General features: G+C 43.7%; 1 protein-coding gene and 1 long non-coding RNA gene across 2 annotated transcripts in view; one reads left to right on the forward strand and one right to left on the reverse strand.

Annotated features, from left to right (window-relative positions):
* On the reverse strand, positions 1-18,450 carry GBGT1 (globoside alpha-1,3-N-acetylgalactosaminyltransferase 1 (FORS blood group)). The gene is made up of 7 exons (XM_083596521.1): positions 18,322-18,450; positions 15,835-15,968; positions 11,275-11,337; positions 9,594-9,644; positions 9,465-9,500; positions 8,191-8,325; positions 1-2,658 (listed from the first exon to the last, which is right to left on the reverse strand). Exons 2-7 carry the CDS (start codon positions 15,900-15,902, stop codon positions 1,974-1,976), a joined length of 1,038 nt encoding a protein of 345 aa, XP_083452647.1. The 5' UTR covers positions 15,903-15,968; positions 18,322-18,450; the 3' UTR covers positions 1-1,973.
* The window catches only part of LOC310754580, a 49,136-nt gene continuing 43,050 nt past the window's right edge, over positions 18,266-24,351 (forward strand). The window contains exon 1 of the long non-coding RNA XR_014543887.1: positions 18,266-18,406. This is a non-coding gene — a long non-coding RNA (uncharacterized lncRNA). The remainder of the gene's footprint in view (positions 18,407-24,351) is intronic.

A 24,351-nucleotide genomic window follows, 5' to 3' on the forward strand; every position in this document is an offset into this window, starting at 1 on the left:
TTTTAATACTGATTGCTATCCTTTTATTCAATACATGGCTACAACTGGTGTTAACAAAGACAGCTCTGCAAAAACAGGGTCAGTGATGGCTGGATTGATCCTTTCTCTTTGCAATAAAATTTCTTTCTTTTGTGCCTTATCTTGTTTATGATGTAACACTTCCTGTAGTCATTTAATGTTCTGCATTGATTTTCTTTGGCAGTTTCGTGGTTTTGACTGACAATATCTGTTATATTATAATGACCTGACTTGCACTGACTGGAAGCATTGGAGTCTTTCCGCCTCAAATCTTTTGCAGGTACAAACAGTACTGAAAGTGGGATGGTGTCTAATCAACAGATAAGAGTGGGATGGGGTGGCCGTCCATCAACAGATAGGGTGTCATCACCTACTGATGGCAACCTAAGCCAAAGCTCTGGACAAGTTGGGCGAGGGGGCGCATAAAGATGTTAAAAAGCATTGGGGAGAGAATTGTGCCCTGCGGTACTCCACACACCAAGGAGTAGCACGACGACAACTCACCCCCCCAGCACCACCCTCTGTCCAGAAAGGAACGAGCGCAGCCACTGAAGGACTGTGCCCTGAATCCCCACATCGGCTAGGCAGTGGTCCAGAAGTTTGTGAGCAACCATGTTGAAGGCTGCTGACAGATCTAAGAGAATCAACAGCCCCGACCCATCTCGGTCCAGCTGCCTACAGAGATCATCAGTTAGGGCAACCAGAGCCATCTCGGTCCCATGACCAGAGCAAAAGCTGGACTGGAATGGATCTAAAGCCGATGTTTCATTCAGAAATCCAACAAGCTGTTCAGCAACCGCTCTCTCAATCACCTTGCCCAGGAACAGAAGATTCGAAACTGGGCAGGAATTGAATAGATCTAAAGGATCTAATGATGTTTTCTTTAAGAGCGGTGCCAAGGGACAAATTGATGATGTCACCCAGGGGGGCCTGCAACTCGTCTGAACATGCTCAAATCAGCCAGGATGGGCACAAGTCAAGAGGACAAGTGGTGGGCTTTCTGGCATGGAGGAGTCTGTCCACATCGGCTGGCAGTATCCGGTCAAAGTGGTCCAGTACTGGACCTGAGGACAATCAAGGTGCCTCCAGTTCTGTTATTGTATCCAAGTTGGCAGGGAGGTCATGGCGGAGCGACAGGACCTTCTCCGCAAAAAAGCTCCCAAATGCCTCACAGCTATGTGCCTGATTCATATTTAAATTTGGCTGTCCCTCTAGGGATGTTAGAGACCTAATTATACTAAAAAGTTGTGCGGGGCGAGAGCTAGCAGATGCAATGGATGCTGAGAAGTAAGACTTGTTTGCAGTCTTCACTACTATCTCATAGGTTTTCATAAACGCCCTATAAGATGTTCTTGAGGCTCCATCGCGAGTACTCTGCCATACTCGCTCTAGCTGTCTGAGCAACTCAGTAAACCAAGGGGCCCAGTTTCTGTGGGGTTGCAGAGGGTGCCTAGGTGTGATCTCATCTATGGCTGCCAAGCGTCGGGTATTCCAACCCTCAACAAGCTCAGTCAATGAGTCGCCAGGGGGAGCAGGATCCCGCAAGGCCTGACGGAATCCATCAGGGTCCATCAGCCTCTGCACCGAGCCCAAATCGACTCACCACCTAAGCAGGGTGGGGGCGGGAAGTCAATCCTGGCTTTTAGAGCATAGTGATCAGACCATGGTACCTCCATAGAGGGGGACATGATCACATCTATGCCTGTGCCAAAGATCAAATCCAGCGTGTAGCCTGCTTGATGTGTGGGGCCCAAAACAAACTGGGAGAGCCCTAGTGTCACCATGGAAGACACCAGGTCCAGAGCCTGTGAGAAAGGGGTGGCACTCTTGGCAGGGGTTGGGGGACGTGTCTGATTTTGCCAACTCCGCAATGGATCTGCAGGTCCAAATAATTTGATCCCAAGGGCTCCCCTGCCCAGAAATACACAGTGAGGCCAAGACTGACCCAACTAGGGTCAGTCCCTGACCTCCCTATAATTCTTGCTCAATGATGACAACCGTATGAGTCTCAGCTCAGCTGGTTTTGACTTTGTGTCGTCCCAAAGGTACTCCGGAGAGAGGAGCTTTGAAGGCTTCTGGGAAAGGAAGTGCCTGTTCAGATGACTCTCCTCTTGCCAAGCTGCCATGATGCCGTTGGCCTTGTCTGCCAATATGGTCATGTGGCAAGCCCTGGTGAACTCGTAGACATTCTTGACCAGGCCTCCAAAGACCGCCCCGCAATAGTAGAAGTCTCCTTCTTCCTTAGAGATGTAGGCCATGGAAGCAGGTCTCCTCTCATATGGGAATGCTGTCCGAGAGACCTTGTAGTAGCCTGGGTGGATCACTGCCACCATCTCCCCCAAGGTCTCTGGGCCCCACGGGTTATGAAACAACGTGTCAATGTCCAGGCAGAAGAGATAGTCCACGTCTCGGTGGGCTGTATCTGAGATGTACCGGTTTATGACCTCCATCCTGCGCATGGAGATTTCTTGCCAGTGGGCATATTTCTTTATAGGGATGAGGTGGAGGGTTCTCCCAGGCTGCAGGCGGACAACGGAGATGTCTTTGGGGTTGTCTGTGAAGATGTAGTAGTTCACATGGTATCCCACCATGAAGTACTGTTCAGCTGACTCCAAAAAATGGCTCACAAATCGTATGTATCTGAGCAAATATTAAAGATATATATATTAAGAGCAATTGCTCAGGGCAGAGTTTTTAAAAAGCAGATTTTTAAGCTGCACTGGTCAGTGTATGCAGTACTGGGTGAGATGGATCAATGGTCTAATTTGGTATAAGGCTGCTTCCGAGGCTCCTAAGGCCCCATAAGGCGGGAGCAAAGTAGGCTAGAATCAGACCAGGGGTCAATGTGGCCTAGGGCTACCTATCCTGAAATGCAGCAGCTCCACAAAGCTATTAATCCTGGTTACAGGTAGGTAGCCATGTTGGTCTGCCGTAGTCGAAACAAAATAAAAAAAAATCCTTCCAGTAGCACCTTAGAGACCAACTAAGTTTGTACAAACTTAGTTGGTCTCTAAGGTGCTACAGGAAGGAATTTTTTAAAATTTTGTTTCTATTAATCCTGATGGCTGTTCTCTCCCTCCACTGTTGGAGGCAGTAAATGTTTCTGAATATCACTTGGTGGAAACTGCAGGAGAGTTACCTTTTAGGCTTGATCCAAGAGGGCTCATCCTATGTCCTTAAGCCCAGGCACTCGTAACAAAGGCCTTTTGTTATGTACTGAGTTGAATAGGATCCAAACTGCAGCAGTCTGATTGGTCCTAGAACAATAGGATTCAGAATGCAGCAGTCAGATTGGTCCTAGAACAATGCAGCAATATGATTGGTTGGCAGGAACCACCCAATCATGCTCCAGATAGAAGTGAATCCACAACCTGATTGGCTTACAGTAGAATTCCGGAATTAGCCAATCATGTGCAGCCCATTGTGTAAATAATGTATATAAAGCAGATACCTTGAGGGGACTTTCATTCATTCCTCCTCACCACTATGAGCTGAATAAAGAGCATGAAATCACTTTGCGACTCTGAGTATATTTCACTGGCGACGAAGGTGGGATCCCGCTGAGCTGACTGCCACACACAGCACCGCAGCACCACCACCTGCCGCACCGCTGCCTCGCACCGTGTATCCAGGCTTCAGCTCCGGGACACAAGGAACTCAGAATGGCAACCGACAGCAGCTTCTCGCCGTTCAACCCAGCATCTGGAGACTGGGAAGCGTATGCCTCCCGTTTCACCTTCCTCCTAGAAGCCAAAGGGGTCACCGATGAAGAAGACGCCAAGAAGAGGGCGATATTCTTCAGCGTCTGCGGAGAGGAGACGTTTGAAATCGCCCGGGCTCTCCTTGCACCCGAAGACGTCGCTACTGTTCCATACAAAACAATAATGGAACAGCTGAAGGGGCACTTTTCGCCACAGCCCTCTGTGGTGGCTCGTCGAAATGCCTTCTATGCAAAGCGGCAAGCCCCTGGGGAAACCATAACTGGGTTTGTGACCTCTCTCCGCCAAGCTGCCCGGTTCTGCAACTTCTCAGAGCTGGAGAACATGCTTCGTGACCGCCTCGTCGGTGGCCTGAAGGATGAGAAGCTGCAACGACGCCTCTACGCTAAGAAGGACCTAACGTTCCAGGTCGCTCTGGAGGAGGCCCTGGCAACGGAAGCTGCCGAGAGGTCGACGCAAGAGGCACGGCCGAGCCAGCCGTCCCAACCGAGGGTCCACCACGAAGACCTCACCGACGACTCAGGATCCAACAGGGAGGAGGTGCACCGAGTACAGCAGCGCACTCAAGCAGCCCACATACCACAGCTGCCTCGACGAGAAGCAGGGAACTGCGCAAGCTGTGGAGACAGTCACGAGAGGAGGACCTGCCGTTTCCGCAACGCAGAGTGCAGGCAGTGCAGAAAATTGGGACACATCGCCCGGGTGTGTCGAGCTCGGCCCACCCGACGCCAGGCATCAGATGACCAATCCAAGAGCCCCAGGTCCCGGGGCCCAACACACCAAGGCAACTCGACGGAGCTCACGGACTTCCAGGTATACCAGTTGCCCCACCCCAACGTAGAGAAAATTTATGTAGAGGTACAGATAGAGGGGGCCCCATGCCACATGGAGCTTGACACGGGTTCAACTCTATCCATAATCTCGGCAAGGACCTTAAGGAAACTGTGTCCTACTGGGGGTCCCAAACTCAGGCCGGCCCCATTCACCCTCCGGGACTTCCAGAAACGTAAGGTCCCCACAATGGGGGTGGGGACCTTCAGGGTGCAATACCGAGGGCGGACGCGGCAACTGGACTTGCTTGTGGTCAAGGGCCCCTACATTAGCTTACTGGGATTGGCATGGTTTGGACCACTGGGGCTAGCCGTCACCGGGGTGAACCACACGAGCTTACAAGTGGACGTGGACGCCATATGCAAGGAATTTCCGGGGGTTTTTGATGGGAAATTGGGACAGTATACGGGCCCCCCCATTGCTCTACAGCTTGACCCCGCAGTACGACCAGTCAGGCTCAAGGCCCGCCGGGTCCCGTTCGCCCTGAAACCCCGTATAGACGAGGAATTGGACCGACTCGTGGAGCAAGGCGTGCTGGAGCCGGTGCCTAATGCCCCCTGGGAAACCCCAATCGTCACACCCGTCAAGCCGAATGGTTCGGTCCGCATCTGCGCAGACTACAAATGTACCATAAACAAGGCCCTCACGGCCCATGCATACCCAGTGCCAGTGGTCAGCCATGTCCTTGCCACCCTGGCTGGGTCGAAAATTTTTGGCAAGCTGGACTTGGCCCAAGCATATCAACAACTGCCAGTAGATGAGGCCACAGCAGAGGCACAGACGATTGTGACGCACAGAGGAGCGTTCAGGGTAAAGCGGCTGCAATTCGGTGTCAGCGTGGCACCAGGCATATTCCAGAATCTAATGGACTCTCTCCTTAAAGGGATTCCTGGCGTCACCCCCTTCTTCGATGATGTGTTGATTGCCGGGCCCACACCAGAGGAGTTTGAGGACCGCCTCCGCACCGTTCTGCACCGTTTCCAGACGGCGGGTCTCAAGGTGAAGCGGGAAAAATGTCTACTAGGAGTGCCTCAGGTGGACTTTCTGGGATTTATGGTGGACGCAGAAGGGGTCCACCCGACTGGGGACAAGGTACGGGCCATTTGTGATGCCCCAGCGCCCAAGAACAAGACTGAACTTCAGGCCTTCTTGGGACTATTGAACTTTTACCATTCCTTCCTTCCCCACAAGGCGGCGGTAGCGGAGCCCCTACACAGACTCCTGGACAAGCGGGCCCCTTGGGTGTGGGGCCAGCGCCAGGAGGCCGCATTCCAGGCAGTCAAGGACTTGCTTGTCTCAAACTCGGTCTTGGCACACTTCGACGAGAGGCTGCCGGTGGTGCTAGCATGCGACGCCTCACCCTATGGCATTGGCGCTGTCCTGGGACACCAACTCCCGGATGGAAGAGAGGTACCGGTGGCATACTTTTCCCAGACACTCAACGCAACCGAGCGGAACTACTCGCAAATCGACAAGGAGGGTCTGGCAATCGTGAAGGGAGTAAAAAAATTCCATGATTTCTTGTACGGGCGGCCCTTCACCGTGGTGACTGACCACAAGCCCTTGCTTGGCTTGTTTGCCTCCGAAAAGCAGACCCCCCAAGTGCTGTCTCCTCGTGTCCTCAGGTGGTCAATTTTCCTTGCCAGCTACCAGTATGCACTGATTCACCGCCCTGGGAAGGCGATGGGCCATGCGGACGCCCTCAGCAGGCTACCACTACCGGAAACAGGCCCCGACCCAGCACCTGCACAAGAGGTTATGAGCCTGGAGCTGCTTCCCGACCGCCCCATTCAGGCACAAGAAGTTGCACACCATTCCAAGAAAGATAGGGTCATCTCCCGCGTCCTGGACTGGGTGTGGAGGGGATGGCCCAGCAGCAGCCCCGGGCCAGAATTCACCAGCTACACAACCCGCAAACATGAACTGTCAGCCCACAAGGGGTGCCTGTTATGGGGAAGCAGGGTCGTTGTTCCCCAGCCCCTCCGCAAAAGGGTCCTCACAGCCCTACACGAGACACACCCAGGGGTAGTAAGAATGAAGGCCCTTGCCAGGAGTTATGTGTGGTGGCCGGGGATCGACGGAGAGATAGAGGCCTGGGTCAAACACTGCCAGGCCTGCCAAGAATCCCGCCCAGATCCCCCAAGGGCCCCAGTCCAGTCCTGGGAGTCCGCCCGAGCACCATGGTCACGCCTGCATGTGGACTTCGCTGGCCCCTTTCAGGGGAAAACATTCTTCATAGTGGTGGACTCCTACACCAAATGGCTGGAAGTCGCACTGGTACCATCCACTTCTACGTCCGCAGCCATCCGGGTACTACGCAGGCTGTTTGCAACCCACGGGCTCCCTGACACTCTCGTCTCAGACAACGGGACTGCATTTACGTCAGGAGAATTCCAAACCTTCACAGCGCAGAACGCCATCCGCCACATCCGTTCGGCGCCATTCCACCCTGCCACCAATGGCCAAGCAGAACGCATGGTGCGGACCACCAAGGACACCCTTCGCCGCATGACGCAAGGGGATTGGGAGTACCGCCTTGCCACATTCCTCCTAGCACAACACAGCACCCCCAGCTCAACGACTGGCCGGAGCCCCGCTGAACTACTAATGGGTCGGCGCCTTGCAATCAGATTGGACCGCCTTCACCCCGATAGAGCTCAGGATGAGGTAGTGGTGGGGGAAGGCAGGAACCCCCGGACCTTCGAGGCCCAGGACCCAGTGTACGCAAAGAATTTTGGGGCAGGCCCAGCATGGGTACCCGCCACAGTCACCAGGGTCACTGGTCCCGTGTCGTACGAGGTGCTAACGGATGGGGGGCAATGCTGGCGCCGCCACTGCAACCAGATACGGCGACGATTCCCGGGAGAAAACCAGGAGGAGGAAAGGTCAGAGGAGTCCCAAGGGAACAGAGGGGCAGTGAGGCCCATAGAGCAGGAGGGGCCAGCAGGAGAGGCAGAATCAGTAAATACAGAGAGGACCCGCGAAGCCAAAAGGACACCGGAACCAGAACCACGACTGAGCGAGCCGGTTGCACCAGACCAGACAGGCCCATCACAGCCAGCATCCTTGGAACATGAGCCAGAACCTGAACCCCGGACCAGGGAACACCCCAGGCCGCAACGCACACGTAGGCCACCGGCGTACCTCGAGGACTATGAATGCGACCTCCCGGGCAGGACTGGAACTTAGAGGGGAGGGGTGTTATGTACTGAGTTGAATAGGATCCAAACTGCAGCAGTCTGATTGGTCCTAGAACAATAGGATTCAGAATGCAGCAGTCAGATTGGTCCTAGAACAATGCAGCAATATGATTGGTTGGCAGGAACCACCCAATCATGCTCCAGATAGAAGTGAATCCACAACCTGATTGGCTTACAGTAGAATTCCGGAATTAGCCAATCATGTGCAGCCCATTGTGTAAATAATGTATATAAAGCAGATACCTTGAGGGGACTTTCATTCATTCCTCCTCACCACTATGAGCTGAATAAAGAGCATGAAATCACTTTGCGACTCTGAGTATATTTCACCTTTTATAACCAGAGTTGCTACAGCCCACATCATGTTTTAGATCTCGGCAAATGCGCAGACCTTCCCAACCCCTCCTGCCCTTTCTGCTTACTTTCCAATGGCGAAGGCAGTCACTCCAATGGTAAGGTTCAAAGGCTTGTAGATGCTGTCCAAGATTTCAGGGTTGAATGTCCCCTCCCAGACAATGGGGGCCAGCCACGGAGTCACGGTGAGCACATCAGAGCGCCTGAGGAAACCAGGAAAATAAAGCAATGCAATGTCAAAAGTGTTGATTGAGCAAATAGGATGCTACTGGTGATCAGATCTGTCAATTTCAGTTTCTTATTTTTCCCGAATATAAGTTCAGTTCTCCATGTTTCCATCTGTTGTTGTTTTTTAAAGTACAGTACTCCGGAAACTTCATTTTTCTGCAAGTTTCCCTGATACACACACATTTTTCATATGCAATTATGGCTAATATACATACACAGTTTTGCAAAGTCACTTTCCCTAATATAATGAATTTCTGTATGTTCTATTCACTAAAATATACATTTTCAAATGCACACTTTGTCCTAGTACAAACATTTTTTCTTTACACATTACTCAGCTGGAGAACAGCACTGCAAAAATTCGGAGAAGTGTGAACACACTTGCGAGTTCAGGAAAAGTCATCCTGGACTTCTATAAGAGGTCACCTCAAATGGTATTAATTAGACAAGCCTCTGAAGCCAGAAATTTATTTTAATTAACCAGTATTCATGAATTTATTTAACTACACAGCACCAAGTTAAACTGTGGAACTCACTTCCACAGGAGGCACTAACTTGGATTGGACAAATGCATCAAGGGCAAGGCAATCAATGGCTATTAGCCACAACAATATCTCTGCTCTGCCTCCATGGTCAGAAGAAAGGCTTCTGAATACGAGTTCTTGGAAACTGCAGGAGGTGAGATTGCTTGTGTGCTCAGATCCTGGTTGGGGTTTTTTGTTGGGTTCTGTGGTTGGCCACTATGAGAACAGGATGCTGGACTTAGATGGGCCATTGGCCTGATCCAGCAGGGCTTTTCTTACATCATCATCATCATCATCATCATCATCATAATTTATTATTTGTACCCCGCCCATCTGGCTGGGCTTCCCCAGCCACTCTGGGCGGCTTCCAAAAAAATATTAAAATCCTCTAACACATCAAACATTAAAAGCTTCCCTAAATACATTCTTATTTACATTTAAATTTTTGTCTTATTTCAATTTTTATCGCCCTTGAAACTTTTGTACAATGTCTACTGCTTTGTTGCATTTAAAAAAAACAGCAAAGTAAATTTGTTAAAAGTTTTAATAAATAGAATATATGAATCGGGCCAGTCCTTTCTGGCACTTACGTTTGTTGCACAGACTTTGGCTGTGGATAAAATAATCTGAAAAAGATAATAAATACTCATATATTAGAAGAAATCTCCAGAAGGAAGAAGCAGCAATTTTAGGGAAGATGCAAGTGGAAGAGAACTAACTGTGGGAAAAGCTGGTGCGAATTCTCCTCTCTGTACTGTAGTTTCAAAGCACTGTCCAAAAAAAGAGAGAGAAAGGGAAATTCAACTTTTATTTATTCATTTGTTTGTGTGCATGCTTTTTTAAAAAGGTGTATATTACTTAATTGTAAATAAAACCTCTATGCAATTTGCAAAAAGCAAACAAACATTAAAATTGTCAAGAAAAGGAAAGTTAAAAACAGGATTTATTTTTTTTAAAGATGCAAAGTGTTATGAAAACAGTTTGGCTAAAAACATACTTAAAACACAAGCCCACATGTTCTGTAAGGATAGATTTGTCTGAACAAAAATCTTTTCAGTAAAGAGTATAGTGAAGATGCCTACCTGATATAAATAGGCTGGGAGTTGCAAAGTAGAGGTGTTGCCACACTAACATACTGATTTCTTATAAGCACAGAACAAGTATTATGCAGTGCCTGTGACAGTGGTATTTCCTCCTATTTTCAAAGCTCCTACAGGCTCAATTTGTTTGACACCTCACTCTTGCAACCAAAAAACATAGAACTGAAGAGCTACAAGGTACTCCAAAGTTAATCTAGTCTAATCGCCTAGAGCAGTGGTTTTCAACCAGTGTGCTGTGGCACCCTGGGGTGCCTTGAATGATAGTCAGGGGTGCCACAGGCAACACTGGCCTCTGTCCCTCTTTCCTTCCCTCCCTCCCTCAATGCCCTCTCATCTCTGCCTTGCACAGCTGTTTGTTGCAGCTGCCCTGGCTACAAGCTCCCCAAGTCAATGGTGCCTCTGGGGCTGGCCAGGGGGTGCTGGTTGCCAGGAGCTGAAGTGGCCTCAGAGTAAGCAAGCAAATGGGCAAGGGACCGCAGCCAGGCAGTCCACCAGCCCTTGCTGTTGGGAATGGGCAGACAAGTCCCAGGCCACTTTGGTGCAGTGTGAGAAGACACCTCTTTTCAGAGGAAGCTCAGAGACCAGAGGCTGCAGAGACGGCTGCCTGGAGGACTCCCAAGGAGAGGGGAGAGGAGAGGATGCCTTATGAGGAAGGGCTAAGGGAGCTGGGCATGTTTAGCCTGGAGAAGAGGAGGTTAAGGGGTGATATGATAGCCATGTTCAAATATATAAAAGGATGTCACATAGAGGAGGGAGAAAGGTTGTTTTCTGCTGCTCCAGAGAAGCGGACACGGAGCAATGGTTCCAAACTACAAGAAAGAAGATTCCACCTAAACATTAGGAAGAACTTCCTGACAGTAAGAGCTGTTCGACAGTGGAATTTGCTGCCAAGGAGTGTGGTGGAGTCTCCTTCTTTGGAGGTCTTTAAGCAGAGGCTTGACATATGTCAGGAGTGCTCTGATGGTGTTTCCTGCTTGGCAGGGGGTTGGACTCGATGGCCCTTGTGGTCTCTTCCAACTCTATGATTCTATGATTCTAGGAGGCTGAAGGAACACTCCACAAGGGAGAGTGTTCGAAAAGGGGCGAGGGGCTGCCAGCTCTGCAGGCAGCGGGTGACATAACTGGGCTCCGGAGCCCCACAGGGGTGTCACAGAAAGAACGCAGTTGGTCAAGGAAGCCGTGGACTCAAAACGGTTGAAAACTTCTGCCCTAGAATGCAGGGACCATGGCTAATCACATGGCATTGGATGGAGTATTGAGGCTCTGCAGTTTAGCCCCCAAATCTCACTATGGTACTTACAAGAGATCTGGGCATGGAAGATAATATGGAAGGTAGTGGGTCAGTCCTTTCCCAATCAAAACCCTGGGGACAAAAAAAAAGGCAGTTAAAAGAGGCAGAAAGGTTGTGCAGGACTTGAGAAATGTTATCAGGATGGGGGCATCTGCAAGGAAATGAACAATAAAATGGTCTTGTTGGACTTGGCATGGTGGCAGTGGCAGGCTGTACTTTTCTCCCATCCTCATATTTACATGGTGGGAATGGATTAGGTGCTGATTAGTATTACAAGTGAAAAATACTTAATTTAATTCAGAATTATTTTTGCTTTCTGTGTTTACAAGACACAATAAGGATTTAGTGTAGGAGGCGATTTTCCTCAAAGCATTGGTAACCAGCCTCATAGAGGACCATTGTTCCACCTAGCTCAGTGTTGTCTACATTGGACTACATGGAATATAACATTATTATGATAGGAGATATGAACGGAGTGGTGTCTACAAATATGGACAAGTCACAAAGACAGGTAATTACCAAAGACGGCAGACTACCAAAAACCTTTTTTGACATGACTGACAACATGGACTTAATTGACATTTGGAGAACTAAGAACCCCTTGGGTAGAGAGGGAACTTTCTTCTCTGAAGCCAAAATGACATGGACAAGAATTGACCAAATTTGGATAACTAGACGACTGGCTCCTAAAATTCAAAAAGCAGAAATTTGCCCTAGAACTTGCTCCGACCATAATGCTGTGAGAATGGAGATGAAATTAACACCAATTGGTTCCTTTAGATGGAGGATGAATGACACCTTGTTTAGAGATGCAGAAGTTACCAAGAAGGCCCAAAAAACTTTGAGAGACTATTTTGAGATAAATTTGAATACTACGGTTGAAAAAAGAGTAATCTGGGACGCAAGCAAAGCGATTATGAGAGGGTTTCTGATTCAACAGAATGCAATAAAGAAGAGAACTCAAAATGAGAAAAAAGATAAAATTTTGGAGAAAGTAAAAGGAGAGAAGAAACTAAGAGTGAAACCAAAGTCGCAAGAGATTCTGAGAGAAATAAAGTTGTATCAAGTACAATATATGAAAATGATAAATCAGGAAATAGAATGGAAAATTAAGCAGATGAGACAAAAGACATTTGAATCGGCTAATAAATGTGGGAAACTGTTGGCTTGGCAGATGAAAAAAAGACAAAAACTGAACACCATTACAAACTTGGAAGTGGATGGAAAGAATATACAGAATCCAGTGGAGATTAGAAAGTGCTTCCAGAGATATTTTAAACAACTATATACACAAGGGCCACAGAAAGAGACTGATATAGACCAGTTTTTAAGAACAAATGGACTACAAAAAATCTCTCAAGAAAATAAATTAATGCTGAATTATAAAATAACAGATCAGGAGGTGGAAGGTGCCATCCAAAATATGCAGTTGGGCAAATCTCCAGGACCGGATGGTTTAACCTCAAAATATTATAGATCTCTGAAAGATTGGCTAATTCGACCACTAAAGGAGGTTTGTAATGAAATTTTGGAGGGGAAAAAAGCGCCAGAGTCGTGGAAGGAAGCTTATATTACACTTATACCGAAAAAACACAACTTAAGAACTACCGCCCCATATCCCTACTTAATGTGGATTACAAAATTTTTGCAGATATTTTGGCTAAAAGACTGAAAAAAGTACTAGTTGAGGAGATACATAAAGATCAAGCTGGCTTTCTCCCGGGTAGACACTTGTCTGACAACACGAGAAATATAATTAACATTTTAGAGAAGTTGCAAGTGAACATTAATACAAAAGCAGTTTTGATATTTGTTGACGCGGAGAAAGCCTTTGACAATATTTCTTGGAGTTTTATGAAGAAAAATCTTCAGGGGATGGGGGTTGGTCAAGGTTTTGAAAATGGTATAGGTGCAATTTATTCAGAACAAAAGGCTAAATTGATAGTTAACAACGTGGTGACAGAAGAATTTAAGATGGAGAAAGGGACACGACAAGGCTGCCCAATTTCCCCATTACTTTTTATTTCGGTCCTGGAGGTTCTGCTAAATATGATTAGAAGGGACCATTTGATCAAAGGTATCCAGGTCGGAGCTAAACAGTACAAACTTAAAGCGTTTGCAGATGACTTAGTATTGACATTACAGGAGCCAGAATCTAGTACTTAAAAGAGTATTAGAATTGATTCAGGAATTTGGTCAAGTAGCAGGATTTAAGTTGAACAAATTAAAGACTAAGGTTCTTGAGAAAAACTTAACACCGATTGAGAAAGAGAGGTTTCAGAAGGAGACAGGTTTAACATTGGTTAAGAAAGTAAAATACCTGGGGGTTAATATGACTGCTAAGAACTTAAATTTATTTAAAGATAACTATGAGAAATGTTGGTCAGAAGTGAAAAAGGATCTTGAAATATGGTCAAATCTGAAGCTTTCCTTGTTTGGTCGAATTGCTGTTATAAAGATGAATGTATTGCCAAGAATGTTATTTTTATTTCAATTTTATTTCAAATTTTGGACAAAATGCACTGTTTCAAGAAGTGGCAGAGAGACATTTCTAGATTTGTCTGGCAGGGCAAGAAGCCCAGAATAAAATTTAAAATATTAACTGATGCAAAGGATAGAGGTGAATTTGCCCTGCCAGACCTTAAACTTTACTATGAATCAGCAGCATTTTGCTGGTTGAAAGAATGGCTGCTTCTTGAGAACACAGACATTTTGGATTTAGAAGGTTTTAATAATGTTTTTGGGTGGCATGCATATTTGTGGTATGACAAGGTTAAAGCACATAAAGCTTTTAAAAACCATATTGTCAGAAGAGCACTGTTTAATGTCTGGACAAGATATAAAGACTTACTTGAAAATAAAACCCCAAGGTGGTTATCACCGATGGAAGCGAAGGCTCAGAAAAAGCTCAATATGGAGGCCAAATGGCCAAAATATTGGGAGATTTTGGAACAGGAGGGTGACAAACTGAAACTGCAGAGTTTTGAGAAACTAAAAGATAAAGTGCGAGATTGGCTTCATTATTATCAAATAAGGGAGGCTTATAACTTGGACAAAAAAATTGGCTTCCAGGTGGAAAAATTAAAATTGGAAACAGAACTGTTAGATCCCAAAACTAAGACATTATCAAGAATGTATAACTTGCTGTTGAAATGGAATACTCAGGATGAAACGGTTAAATCTGCTATGATAAAATGGGCACAAGATGTTGGACATAATATAATGTTTGCTGACTGGGAACAGTTGTGGACCACAGGTATGAAATTCATGGCATGTAATGCCTTAAGAGAGAATATTATGAAAATGATATACAGGTGGTACATGACACTAGTCAAGCTTGCAAAAATCTATCATTTGCCCGATAATAAATGTTGGAAATGTAAAGAAAATGAAGGTACATTCTTTCACCTTTGGTGGACGTGCCCAAAGATTAAGGCTTTCTGGGAAATGATCTATAATGAAATGAAAAAGGTATTTAAATATACCTTCCTGAAGAAACCAGAGGCCTTTCTCCTGGGCATGGTCGGCCAATTGGTGCCAAAGAAGGACAGAACTTTCTTTATGTATGCAACAACAGCAGCAAGAATACTTATCGCGAAGTATTGGAAGACACAAGATCTACCCACCTTGGAAGAATGGCAGATGAAAGTGATAGACTGTATGGAATTGGCGGAAATGACTGGCAGAATCCGAGACCAGGGAGAAGAGTTGGTGGAAGAAGATTGGAAGAAATTTAAAGACTATTTGCAGAAACATTGTAAAATTAATGAATGTTAAAATGATGTAGGATTGAAATGAGATGGTTTTAGTAATAAGGTTAAAATAATATCTAAAAAGGATTGATAATTAGATGGAAATATAAAGTAATAATATGTTAAGATATATAATTAAGATACAAACAAAGTGGGTAAGGATTTGCTGAATTAATTATGTGAATTGGAATACAAAAAAGGGAGGCGTGAGGAGGTCAGGGAAACAAGTAATTGAAATATAAAGATGTGAAAAGATTGATTTGTTCTCAATTCTATTTTTTTTTCCATTTCTTTATGTATTTTGTATTTTCCTTGGTACTTTTGTATTTTTTTTCTCTTCTTCTTTTTATTTTTCTTTTTTTATTCTGTAATTTTTTATTGTCTGTAAAATTTTAATAAATATTTAAAAAAAAAAATACATTGGCTGGCAGCATTTATCCTGTGGCTTCCAGCAACTGGTACTCAGAAGCATGGAGGCAAAGCATAGGTATCATGGCTAGTAGCCACTGAGAGCTTTCTCCTCCTCCATGAATTTGTCTAATCCTCTTTAAAGCCATCCAAGTTGGTGGCTGCCATGAACAGGATATTCAGCTACAGATAGGTAGCCGTGTTGGTCTGCCATAGTCAAAACAAAAGAATTTTTTTCCTCCCAGTAGCACCTTAAAGACCAACTAAGTTAGTTCTTGGTATGAGCTTTCATGTGCATGCACACTTCTTCAGATGAAGAAGTGTGCATGCACATGAAAGCTCATACCAAGAACTAACTTAGTTGGTCTTTAAGGTGCTACTGGAAGGATATTCAGCGAAAGAGACTCACCCGATAAAAAAGGAGATGATGCTAAAGGTGAGTGCAAGGACAGATAAGATAAGTTTCTGAAGTTTCATGTTTCCTGGGCTGGAACAAAAGAAGAATTAAAGATACCCAAAGTCCAGATCTTATCTAGGTTTCACCTAGGGAAGTAATGAAAGTAACATTAGAGGTGTGTTATATGAATTCTAAGGTCTCAAATATAAAATAAATGTTCGTACATGTATAAGGCAAACACATACATAACTATATAAACCACGTGTCTAAAATAGTACAGGAGAGCAATCCTGAAGCCATTTTGACTCTTGCAGTGACCTCAAATATTCCTCTGCAGTAAGGAAGGAAAATGGGGAAAGCCTTTCCATTCTCTTTTTGCTTACAAAGCCTGTCTTAAAGGGCGTATTAAAGCAATAATAAAAATAAAAATAAAAATAAAAATAAATAAACCTTTTAAACCTTCCCGGTTTAAAAACTGGGCTCAGTGCGGCTAACAGCAAATATAAAACATTGATTAAAATGCGACTTAAAAACAGCATAAAATACAACATAAAATGCAGCATCAATATCAATATAATTCTAAAATTCAGGGGTCATTTTGCAAGGGGAAACAAAAAACTAAAGTATTAACCATCACAAAAGAATGGCCAGACTGCTCTGGTAATGAAGTCAGTAACCATTATGAGGTATGCTGGCAAACAGGGTTTTTGCTGTAGACCACCTCCTTCTGTGATGTATGTATGATGTTTGTTCTGGGTTTTCTCCTCCCTCCTGTGTGTGGTGAGTGGGGACCCTATTGCAATAGTACTTTTCTTTCGCAATAAAGATCAGGCTTACTAGCCGCTTTGCTTCACAATATACTCTGGTTGGCCTCTGTTATTTTCTCCTACTGATAGGGAACCCACTTAAGGACTCTTAAGGCTCTTGGATACCCCGTAAGGGAAAAGGAACAGTTTTTTCTTATAACAGTTGGGAAAGTCTCTCTCCCAGTTCCACTTCCAGATCAATATAAAAGGAATCCAAGGAATCATTCTTACTCACTGCTTGTTGGTTATCTAACTCGCAGTGGTAGAGCATCTGCCTTGCAAGCAGAAGGCTTCAGGTTTGATCCCCAAAGGCATCTCCAGGCAGGGCTGGGAGAGAACCCAGCCAGAAAGCCTGAAGAACTGCTGCCAGTCAGTGTAGGCAATATTGAGCTGCATGGGACAGCGATCTGGCTCTGTATTAAGCAGCTTCCTACGCTCTCCACATGTTATCATTCACCTGAAGGATCCAGAGTGCCCCAGCCTACAACCCTGGAGAGGCAGCTATATTCATGCTAGGGAACATAGAAAGTGTGTTGAGCAACAAAATTGCTGGAGGGCATTCGATGGAGGCCAAATCTTCAGTCAGGGCGGGTATCAGCTTTGAAATAAACACTGCACCTCAATGAACTGTGTGTGCAGATGTGATGCTTTGCTTCCTGTTCCACTCAGGAACTTGTGAGAAAATATGAAGCAACATTAGATTTCCTGACTCTTGTGTATATTTGGTTTGTCTGTGTGTGTTTGCATCTCTCTTTATAGATTTTTGCACACAGCAGCCCATAAAATCCTCGCGCTTCCTTTTTTTACTGAGCTGCTCTCTGCTGGGAGGCATTTGCAGCAAGGAAAAGGGCATATTAGGGAGAGCACTGAGAAGCCTCTCTCTATCCCCATTTCCACTGTTTGGCTTAAAAGGCAGCCATGGGAGGAAGCTTTAAAAGGAAAATTATCCCATGTAAAAAGGTAAAGGCAAAGGACCCCTGGACGGTTAAGTTCAGCAGGACTAAACAGCTTTGGGTGCAACAGGACACCGTGACAAGTGCAAGAGCGCACAGAAACACCATTTACCTTCTCACCGCAGCAGTACCTATTTGTCTACTTGCACTGGCATGCTTTCAAACTGATATGCTGGCAGAAGCTGGGACAGAGCAAAGGGAGCTCACTCCGTCATCCCGATCGGTAAGCCTAAGAGTCCTGGTGGTTTACCCCACAGTGCCTCCTGCATCCCCTCTTTTTACCTTTACCTCCCACCTTTTACCACTCCCTCTTCATAGCTCAGAGATTCAAGAGAGCCGAGAAGGTACTTCATCTCACCCCCTTCTAAAAAAAACCCCCATGGAATGATGAAACACCTCTCTAGAGTACTTAACCTGGTGCTTAAAGTTGATTAGAAATAGTTGGAATATTTATTTTGTAGTTTAAACAGCAGCAACTACTTAACCATCCATTTTATTTTGTTGAACTCTTAATTTAAAATAGGCATTAATGAGGGAAAAGGCTGTCTGCTTTTCTGCCTCCTTGTTGGAGCCTTTCAACGTTTTTTATATCCCTCTGTTTGGGCGTGTGTTATAGAAAGATTATTGCTGGCTGTTCATCCTGTTGACTGGACACTGCAGCATTTTATCTTTCCTGCCTCAGACCCTAAAATTTCCGATACCAAGGCCTAACTCCAAAGTCTAGGGAAAGATTTGCTTACCAGAAAGAAGGAAATCAGCGAAGAGACTGTGAACTCGGTGGCAGCTCCCTGGAGCAAGGCAGTCAAGATGACCTCAGCATTTAAGGTGTGTTTACAGCTGAAAATTCAGGCTTCTTTCTTCTGATCCCTGTGTTCAGATTTATGGCCAGAGGTGCCTCTCTGGTTCCTTGCCGGAAGCCGATATGGTACAGACCACATCCTTTTGTTGTGTGGAGCCTCCCCCTTCATGCATTAGTCATTTCCCATAAATGATGTCTGCCTACCTACCCTGCGAAACATTCTACTTTTTTCATCCTACAGCTAGGCTGTTATGAGTTCTGCTTTCTCCTGGCATGCCTTGTGAGAGACTAATGGACTAATTCTTGACCAGGAATACATTTTTTTTTTTTAGAGAGAGAGCTTTTAATCTATATTAAGAAGAAGAGGAAGGAGAGTTTGGATTTGATATCCCGCCTTTCACTCCCTTTAAGGAGTCTCAAAGCGGCTAACATTCTCCTTTCCCTTCCTCCCCCACAACAAACACTCTGTGAGGTGAGTGGGGCTGAGAGACTTCAGAGAAGTGTGACTGGCCCAAGGTCACCCAGCAGCTGCATGTGGAGGAGCGGAGACGCGAACCCGGTTCACCAGATTACAAGACTACCGCTCTTAACCACCACACCACACTGGCTCTCGCATTTTGCCCACACTTAGAGCTTTCTGTGAAAACAGCCACTTCCCTTGTGCTGTGACTTTTGCCTAGATTTCTGCTTTTGCTTTCGTTTCATTTCTCTCTACTGTATATATTGTTGCATCTATATTTTCAGCCCAGCCCAAAAGGTTCAGGTCCGTAAAAAAAATTGACAATTGGCTGCTCACTTACCGCCAAGTCAGGTTTAAGGTTCCTGTGTTAATTTACAAAGCACTGAACCACTTAGGTCCATGGTACCTCAGAGACCACCTGAACCCTTAAATCCTAGCTCAGTCACAGAGCTCACCTGCAGGAACATAGGTGGTTCCACGAATTAACTGGTGAGGCTCATTTGACAAGAAAACCAGCCTTAGATGTCAATGGCTCAGTCAAGAGATTTAGCAGGCACCTTCTGTGCCACCTTTTAAACGCCTGCTGATAACTCTGTTTCGCCGGGCCTACGCAGACAACTAAGAAAATATCCTTCCACAATACAGTGGTACCTCTGGTTATGTACTTAATTAGTTCCAGAGGTCCGTTCTTAACCTGAAACTGTTCTTAACCTGAAGCACCTCTTTAGCTAATGGGGCCTCCTGCTGCCGCCGCCGTCGCAGCCGCGCGATTTCTGTTCTCATCCTGAAGCAAAGTTCTTAACCCGAGGTATTATTTCTGTTTTGTTTTGTTTTTGTTTTTTTAAAAAAATATTTATTTATACAACAAGAAAAAAACACACAAAAAAACACAAATACCAAATTACACACAAATTACAAAAATAACCATAGACACATAATTTTCTTGGCAAACAATAAAACATCTATTGGTCTTAACACTAAAGACCCAACTTCCCGTCTATTCCATATTTCAAATTCATATTACTTATTGCCAATACACATTTTTTTTCATAATTAAACTTATTCTCAATAAATCTAATTTCTTCTATCTACCTAGCAACTATTACTGAAGTTCCTCGAATGCTGCAACAGAATTTAAACTACTATATTTATTTTTCAGATATTCTTTGAAAACCTCCCATTTAGAAACAAATTCCTGTTTTGATTTATTCTTTATTTTTTCTGATAAACCATCTAATTCGGCATATTCTGTCAGCTTTTGGATCCAATCTTGTATAGAGGGGATTTCATTACTCTTCCATTTTGCTGCGATCAAAACTCTTGCTGCCGCCGTCGCATATAAAAAGATACCCTTCCTCTTTTGTGGAATATCCAAATCTGTTATTCCCAGGAGGCAGGCCTCTGGTTTTTTATTGAAAGAGATCTTTAGCATTTTTTGCAGTTCTGCATGTATACTCTCCCAGAATACCTGTATTTTCCTACATGTCCACCACATATGGTAGAATGTTCCTGAGTCTCCGCATCTCCAACAATTACTTGACACATTTTTATACATTTTTGAAAGTTTCCATGGTGTTAGATACCATCGATGTTGCATTTTTTGAAAGTTCTCTCTAATCGTGTAACAGTTTGTGAATGCCAAAGGAAAATAAAGGAGAAGAAGAAAATGGAGATCTGGGAGGAAATTAGAAAAAAGGAAAGGATCCTTTTCCAAAAACCAGATGATGAACTAATTAAGCAAAGTATAAAAATTTTACAGATGCAATTCTCCATGATAATAAATGAAGAGATAGAATGGAAGATAAAATGGTTGAGACATAGAAATTTTGAGTTTGCAAATAAACCTGGTAAACTTCTGGCCTGGCAATTAAAGAAGAAAAAGGAAGATAGAATTATCAATAAAATTAAAATTGAAAACAAATGGATTCAAGAACCGAAGGAAATTAGTAAAAACTTTGCTAGTTTTTTCGGAAAACTATATAAAGAAGGTCCAGAGACTCTAGAAAAAATAATTGATTATTTGGGCAAAAATAAACTACCAATAATACCTAAGGAAAAAACTGAAATCTTGAACTCACCAATAACAGCTATGGAGGTGCAACAAGCTATACAGAGATCAAAATTAGGAAAGACACAGGGCCCAGATGGTCTTCCAGCTAATTACTATAAAAAGTTAGAACAAGCATTATTTCTTCCCATGAAAGACCTAATGAATAATATTCTGGCAAATGGAAAACTTCCGAAAACCTGGAAGGACAGCTTTATTACTCTTATCCATAAACAGGGAACAGATGCCTCAAACATGGCCAATTACAGACCCATTGCACTGCTAAATAACAAGATATTCGCAGACATTCTTGCAAATAGATAAAAAATGGTGCTGAAAGAGATAATTCATAAAGATCAAACCGGATTTCTTCCCGGACGATTTATGAAATCCAATATTAGACATGTGATTAATGTATTAGAATATTTGGATATTAAAATTGATAAACCAGCAACTATTATGTTGGTAGACGCTGAAAAAGCTTTTGATAACGTGACCTGGAAGTTTATGAAAAAATTAATGGAAGAAATCAGACTGGGAGAAAATATTTGTAAAGGAATAAATGCCATCTATTCGGAACAATATGCAAAATTGATCATCAACGGAAGAATTACTGAGGAGTGCAAAATAAACAAGGGAACCAGACAGGGCTGCCCACTGTCTCCACTGATATTTATCTTGGTGATGGAAGTCTTGAACAATCAGATAAGAAGGGATCAGCTTGTTAAAAGCATCACTCTGGGAAACAAAACATATAAAATTGAAGCTTTCGCGGACGATCTACTTGTTATGACTGAAAACCCTAAAGAAAGTCTGAAAAGAGTGCTGGAACTGATTAAAGAATTTGGAGAAGTGGCAGGCTTTAAGCTGAATATAACAAAAACAAAAATGCTTGTTAAAAATGTAACCACAGAAGAAAAGGACGACTTAGAAAAAATATTGGGCCTGAAAATCTCTTCAAAAGCGAAATACTTGGGTATTTGGATCACCCCCAAGAACATAAACTTATTTCAGGATAATTACACCAAAACTTGGCTAGAGATTAGAAAAAACTTGGTAACTTGGAGTAAACTAAAATTAACATTTCTGGGTAGGATTTCCATTATAAAGATGAATGTGCTTCCAAAATTAATCTTTTTATTTCAAATGATTCCGATACTGGGTGAAGCAGGTTGTCTCAAGATATGGCAAAGAGAAATTTCCAAATTTCTGTGGGAAGGGAAGAAACCTAGGATTAAACACCTGATCTTAATAGACATAAAAGAGAGAGGAGGCTTTTCCCTACCCGACCTAAAACTTTACTACGAGGCAGCCTGTTTCACCTGGCTAAAAGATTGGTGCACGTTGCAGGATCCGGACCTCCTGGACCTGGAAGGTTTTGACAACCGTTGGGGATGGCACGCCTACCTAATATATGGAAAAGCGAAAATTCATAACATTTTTACCAACCATATAATAAGAAGGTCACTCTTTGCTGTGTGGGAAAAATATAAAGACCTGATGGAACCTAAAGTCCCATGGTGGACTTCTCCAGTAGAAGCCATAGCAGTAAAACGGAAAAATACTCAGGAAAGCTGGCCAACATATAAAATACTTCTAAAAAATGAAGATAACCAAATAAAATTTTAAAAAAATTGAGGAAATAAGACAACACAGTTCAGACTGGTTCCAATACCATCAGTTATTTGAAAAATTTATATCTGACAAACAAAAGGGGTTCTCAGTAGAAATTTCCTGATTCGAATCTGATCTTGTAAAGTCTAAAAGAAAAACTCTTTCGTCTTTTTTTTAAAATGATATTTATTAAAATTTCAAAAGAAATTACAGAAGTAATAAAGAAATAGAAAAAAGAAAACAAAAAATACAAAATACAGAGGAAATAAAAACAATTAAAAATAAATCCATCTTTCCATGTCTTGCCTTTCATTTACTTGTTTCCCTGACCTCCTCACACCTCCCTTTTTTGTATTCTAGTTCGAATGGTTAATTCAGCAAAACCTTTCCCTCTTTGTTTTTATCTTAATTCTTTGTCCTAACATATTATAACTTTATATTTTCATCTATTAACAATCCATTTTTACATACTCCTTTTTAACATTGTTGCTAAAACCGCTTCATTTCATTCCGACATCATTTTAGCATTCCTTAATTTTACAATGTTTCTGTAAATAATCTTTAAATTTCTTCCAATCTTCTTCCACCGACTCTGCTCCCTGGTCTCGGATTCTGCCAGTCATTTCCGCCAATTCCATATAGTCTATCACTTTCATCTGCCATTCTTCCAAGGTGGGTAGATCTTGTGTCTTCCAGTACTTTGCAATGAGTATTCTTGCTGCTGTTGTAGCGTACATAAAAAAAGTTCTATCCTTCTTTAACACCAATTGGCCGACCATGCCCAGGAGAAAGGCCTCTGGTTTCTTCAAGAAGGTATATTTAAATACCTTTTTCATTTCATTATATATCATCTCCCAGAAAGTCTTAATCCTTGGGCACGTCCACCAAAGGTGAAAGAATGTACCTTCAGTTTCTTTACATTTCCAACATTTATTATCGGGCAAATGGTAGATTTTTGCAAGCTTGACTGGTGTCATGTACCACAAGAAAAACTCTTTCCAAAACTTACCGACTCCTCCTTGACTGGACAGTTAAGGAGGAGGAGGTAACAGTGGCAATGGTGAGGTGGTCCCAGGATTTTGGCCATTCAATAACCATGGCCCAATGGGAAAATTTATGGAAGACCGAGGTATTATTTCTGGGTTAGCGGAGTCTGTAACCTGAAGCGTATGTTACCCGAGGTACCACTATAGTTCACTGGCTTTTATTGTGTGGTTTTATGTTTTTATTGTTGTAAACTGTATTGATACATTTTAATGACATAACAGTACATGCATATTTATATAATTAATTAATTGATTGATTGATTATATAAAATCCCCAGAGGGGAGGAGGGAGCAGCAAACCTCTTAAGTTGTTGATTTGCTGCAGGGACAATTTATAAGTTGGTGAGGGTTTCTTTGTGAAAGGCTGTTCTTATCAAGGGAGATGGGAATGAGATATTGGGAAAGGAATTGCTGAAACCCATGGAGTTGGACTTGCCAGGCAGGTTCAGCAGGAAATTCTTTTAGTCTTAATGAAACTATTTTTTATTCAACATTTCCTTATGCAATACCTTACTCTGGAAAAACAGGGTCATAGATATTCCAGAGCATGAGCTGTGGGTGAGGAGGGAATCGGTTCCAGCTCTCATTTAAAGGGCAACATATCTAATCTGCACTTTCTGAAACAACGTATAAACCAATACTGAACACAAAATTGTGCATACTAGGGAAAACTGCTCTGCAAAATTGTGCATATTGGGGGAAATTCCACAAAAGAACGTGTACATTAGGAAAAGAATTGCACTAGAATGCTTATGAACTTTCATGGGTTTTGTTAACGGAAACGCAGAGGGCTCTCTTGGACGA

Source organism: Podarcis filfolensis (genome assembly GCF_964270895.1).
Source record: "Podarcis filfolensis genome assembly, chromosome: Z".
Classification (NCBI taxonomy): Eukaryota; Metazoa; Chordata; class Lepidosauria; order Squamata; family Lacertidae; genus Podarcis; species Podarcis filfolensis.

Excerpts from the sequence above, each read along its gene's own strand:
- GBGT1 (XM_083596521.1), bottom strand. The coding sequence starts at position 15,902 with ATGAAACTTCAGAAACTTATCTTATCTGTCCTTGCACTCACCTTTAGC. Across the intron at positions 9,645-11,274 it reads CTTCCATGCCCAGATCTCTT|TGCTTTGAAACTACAGTACA; the intron begins GTAAGTACCATA and ends TTTTTTGGACAG. Across the intron at positions 8,326-9,464 it reads CCAAAGTCTGTGCAACAAAC|GCGCTCTGATGTGCTCACCG; the intron begins GTAAGTGCCAGA and ends TGGTTTCCTCAG.